At 47.4% G+C, this 5,000-nt stretch overlaps 1 protein-coding gene across 1 annotated transcript in view; it reads left to right on the plus strand.

The window, feature by feature from the left end:
- The window catches only part of LOC124019835 (cell migration inducing hyaluronidase 1), a 114,156-nt gene that overhangs the window by 69,236 nt on the left and 39,920 nt on the right, over window positions 1-5,000 (plus strand). Inside the window, exon 14 of the mRNA XM_046335267.1 lies at window positions 4,779-4,848. Within this exon, the coding sequence (XP_046191223.1) occupies window positions 4,779-4,848 (70 nt within the window). The remainder of the gene's footprint in view (window positions 1-4,778; window positions 4,849-5,000) is intronic.

Below are 5,000 nucleotides of genomic sequence, written 5' to 3' on the forward strand. Positions count from 1 at the left end.
TCCATAAGAACAGCAGTTAAATTGCACACATGAACCACCACTTCATCCATGCTTAATAACATCAACAATGGATTATCGTTTTGTAATATATCTAGCATACATTGACATTTACATGCATTGCTATGGTTACGCAGTACCAAAATCTGAGCAGTTTGTCTCTCAAAATAGACCAAAAAGTACATGTTCTACTCTAATAATTTCAATATTTCCATATGAACTGTCTTCCCTCATCCCTTTAATCGGCGCTGGCTGCATACATATGTTTCACTCCGTGGCATTGTTGACAAGTTGGGTATTTTAATGTGGGGATATAGTTTTTCCCCGATTCACTTCCATTAATCAAAGCCTCGAAAGGAGGAGTTTAATAATGGAGGCTCTTATTGGCCAAGACACAGCGTCAGCTACCCAGGGTTTATATACATCATTGAATGTCACCTACCAAAAAGTATGAGGTAACAGAATTACTTTTCCTCAGTAAAGTTTTGCAGATTTGTTGCTTCCCCCATATCTCCTCCCCTCCCTCTCTTTCTATCTATTCTCTTTTCCCACACATCTTCTCACACAGACACAGTACTATCTCCCTCTCTCCACCTTCCCTATTCCCCAACTACTGTCTTCACCCTCTCTTCCCATCTCTCCTCTCCCCTCTCTCTCCTCTCCTCTCCTCTCCTCTCCTCTCCTCTCCCTCTCCTCTCCTCTCCTCTCTCTCCTCTCTCTCCTCCTCTCCTCTCCTCTCCCTCTCCCTCCTCTCCCCTCCTCTCCTCACCCTCTCTCCTCTCCTCTGCACTTAATGCCTGTAAAAAGAAGAGAGAGGGAGGAAGGAGAGAGATGCTAGAGAGAGAGAGAGAGGGTGAGAGACAGAAAGGAGAGATGCGAGAGAAAGAAAGAGATGGAGGTGAGAGAGAGAGAGATGGAGGTGAGAGAGAGACTTGTTGGTAGTTATTGCTAACACTGCTGTGACAATTCTCACTCATTACCCAGAGCTGCTTATACCACACACACACACACACACACACACACACACACACACACACACACACACACACACACACACACACACACACACACACACACACACACACACACACACACACACACACACACACACACACACACACACACACACACACACACACACAGACACAGACACACACACACACACACAATGTTATTAACATTAATGTCTTACCTAGCCAGTGTTAGGCCAATTCCATTATCAGCAAATCTGAGGGAGAGAGAGAAACAGTTGTTGGAGCCAATCACATAGTAGACGGAATATTAGAATGAGAATATTATTATTATTTTTTTTCTATTGTGTTATTGACTGTACGTTTGTTTATGTGTAACTCTGTGTAGTTGTTTTTGTCAGTGCTTTGCTTTATCTTGGCCAGGTCACAGTTGTAAATAAGAACTTGTTCTTAACTGGCCTACATGGTTAACATGTTCCCCTGTCCGCTAACAGACAGCTAACATGTTCCCCTGTCCGCTAACAGACGGCTAACATGTTCCCCTGTCCGCTAACAGACAGCTAACACGTTCCCCTGTCCGCTAACAGATGGCTAACATTCCGCTAACAGACAGCTAACATGTTCCCCTGTCCGCTAACAGACAGCTAACACGTTCCCCTGTCCGCTAACAGACGGCTAACACGTTCCCCTGTCCGCTAACAGACAGCTAACACGTTCCCCTGTCCGCTAACAGAGACAGCTAACACGTTCCCCTGTCCGCTCCGCTAACATGTTCCCCTGTCCGCTAACAGGCGGCTAACACGTTCCCCTGTCCGCTAACAGGCGGCTAACAGCTAACAGATGGCTAACGGCTAACACATGTTCCCCTGTCCGCTAACAGACTGGCTAACATGTTCCCCTGTCCGCTAACAGACGGCTAACATGTTCCCCTGTCCGCTAACAGACAGCTAACATGTTCCCCTGTCCGCTAACAGACAGACAGCTAACAGATGGCTAACATGTTCCCCTGTGTAACCGGCTAACATGTTCCCCTGCCCGCTAACACGGCTAACATGTTCCCCTGTCCGCTGCTAACATGTTCCCTTGCCCGCTAACAGACAGCTAACATGTTCCCCTGTCCCTGCTAACACGTTCCCCTGTCCGCTAACAGACGGCTAACATGTTCCCTGTCCGCTGAACAGTTCCCCTGGCTAACAGACAGCTAACATGTTCCCCTGTCCGCTAACAGACGGCTAACAGACAGACGGCTAACATGTTCCCCTGTCGCTGCTAACAGACACGGCTAACATGTTCCCCTGTCCGCTGACAGATGATTGACATGTTCCCCTGTTTGACGGCTTAGACCTTCACAAATGCAGAGTTCTTCAGTAATGTACATTTTCACTGAACAAAATCAGACAGAATATCCCAATCCTAAAAGCTAAACTGACAATTACACCTCTCTGTCTCTGTCGTTCTCTCTCTCTCGTTCTCTCTCTGTCCTTCTCTCTTTATCGCTCTCTCACTCTCTCTCTCTCATTCTCTCTTTCTTGCTCTCTCTCTCCTGTCCCTCGTTTTCTGTGTTGATTATAGAGTAGACTGTGATTAGGGCTAGTAGAGACCTTGATTACTGATGACCTGATTTGCTTTCATGTTTTTGAAAGGCAGTGACGACCCCTTGTTAATTGTGTGTGTGTGGTGTGTGTGTGTGTGTGTGTGTGTGTGTGTGTGTGTGTGTGTGTGTGTGTGTGTGTGTGTGTGTGTGTGTGTGTGTGTGTGTGTGTGTGTGTGTGTGTGTGTGTGTGTGTGTGTGTGTGTGTGTGTGTGTGTTTGTGTATGTGTGTGTGAGAGAGACAGAGCACTTAATTTATATATATATATATATTTCACCTTTATTTAACCAGGTAGGCCAGTTGAGAACAAGTTCTCATTGACAACTGCGACCTGGCCAAGATAAAGCAAAGCAGTGCGACACAAACAACAACACAGAGTTACACATGGAGTAAATAAACACACAGTCAATAATACAATAGAAAAGTCTATATACAGTGTGCAAAGTAGGTAAGATTAGGCAATAAATTGGCCTGGAGTGATAGATGTGCAGAAGATGAAGTGGTGAAATTGGCAAAGGAGAAAAAAATTTGGGGGGGTTGACCAGATGAAATATACCTGCTGGACTGCTGTGCTTAAAGTTAGTGAGGGAGTGCTACCTGGATTTTTGGGTGCTGCTAGGGTGACCAGTGAGCTGAGATAAGGTGAAGCTTTACCTAGCAAAGACTTATAGATGACCTGGAGCCAGTGGGTTTGGCGACGTATATGAAGCGAGGGCCAGCCAACGAGAGCATACAGGTCGAAATGGTGGGTAGTATATGGGTCTTTAGTGACAAATCGGATGGCACTGTGATTGACTGCATCCAATTCTCTGAGTAGAGGGTTGGAGGCTATTTTGATAATGACATCGCCAAAGTCAAGGATCGGTAGGATGGTCAGTTTTACGAGGTATGTTTGGCAGCGTGAGTGAAGGACGCTTTGTTGCGAAGTAGGAAGCCAATTCTAGATGTCATTTTGGATTGGAGATGCTTAAAAATGTGTGTCTGGAAGGAGAGTTTACAGTCGAGCCAGACACCTAGGTATATGTAGTTGTCCACATATTCTTTTTTTAAATGTATTTTAATTTTAACATTTTTTTCCCCCTTTTCTCCCCAATTTCGTGGTATCCAATTGTTAGTAGTTACTATCTTGTCTCATCGCTACAACTCCCGTACGGGCTCGGGAGAGACGAAGGTCGAAAGCCATGCGTCCTTCGAAACACAACCCAACCACGCCGCACTGCTTCTTAACACAGCGCACATCCAACCCAGAAGCCAGTCGCACCAATGTGTCAGAGGAAATACCGTGCCCCTGGCGACCTGGTTAGCGTGCACTGTGCCCGGTTCGCCACAGTAGTCGCAAGTGCACGATGAGACAAGGATATTCCTACCGGCCAAACCCTCCCTAAACCAGACAATTGTGCGTTGCCCCGCGGACCTCCCGGTCGCGTCCGGCTGCGACAGAGCCTGGGTGCGAACCCAGAGAGTCTCACAGCTAGTGATGCGATGCAGTGCCCTAGACCACTGCGCAACCCGGGAGGCCCTTTGTCCACATATTCTAAGTCAGAACCGTCCAGAGTGGTGATGCTGGCCGGGCGGGCAGGTGCAGGCAGCAATTGGTTGAAGAGCATGCATTTAGTTGTATGGAATTGAAGCTCGTTTGGAGGTTAGTTAACACAGTGTCCAAAGAAGGGCCAGAAGTATACAGAATGGTGTTGTCTGTGTAGAGGTGGATCAGATAATCACCAGCTGCAAGAGCGACATCATTGATATATACAGATAAAAGAGTCGTCCCGAGAATTGAACCCTGTGGCACCCACATAGAGACTGCCAGAGGTCCGGACATCAGGCCCTCCGATTTGACACACTGAACTTTGTCTGAGAAGTAGTTGGCGAGGCAGTCATTTGAGAAACCAAGGCTGTTGAGGTGCTGCCTGAAGCGAGGAGTAAGACGCAGTGGTAATCAACAACTCTTGTTTTCTCTCTCTCCTCTCTCTCACGTTCTCTCTCTCACCCTCCTCTCTCACATTCTCTCTCTCTCGCTCTCTCTCCCTCCTTTCTCTCACGTTCTCTCTCTCGCTCTCATGTTCTCTCTCTCTCACCCTCCTATCTCTCACATTCTCACTCTCTCACGTTCTCACTCTCACCCTCCTCTCTCTCACGTTCTCTTTCTCTCTCTCCCTCCTCTCTCTCACGTTCTCTCTCTCTTTTCCTCCCTCTTGTCTTTCCTTGTCTCTTCCAGTGCTACGTCCACCTTTTGGATTGCCAACCCCAATAACAACCTCATCAACTGTGCAGCAGCAGGCTCAGAGGTAAGTCTCTCTCCCAATCTCCCTCGCTTGCTTTCTCTCTCTCTCTCTCTCTCTCTCTCTCTCTCTCTCTCTCTCTCTCTCTCTCTCTCTCTCTCTCTCTCTCTCTCTCTCTCTCTCTCTCTCTCTCTCTCTCTCCCTCCCTCCCTCCCTCT

Source organism: Oncorhynchus gorbuscha, unplaced genomic scaffold (assembly GCF_021184085.1).
Source record: "Oncorhynchus gorbuscha isolate QuinsamMale2020 ecotype Even-year unplaced genomic scaffold, OgorEven_v1.0 Un_scaffold_694, whole genome shotgun sequence".
Classification (NCBI taxonomy): Eukaryota; Metazoa; Chordata; class Actinopteri; order Salmoniformes; family Salmonidae; genus Oncorhynchus; species Oncorhynchus gorbuscha.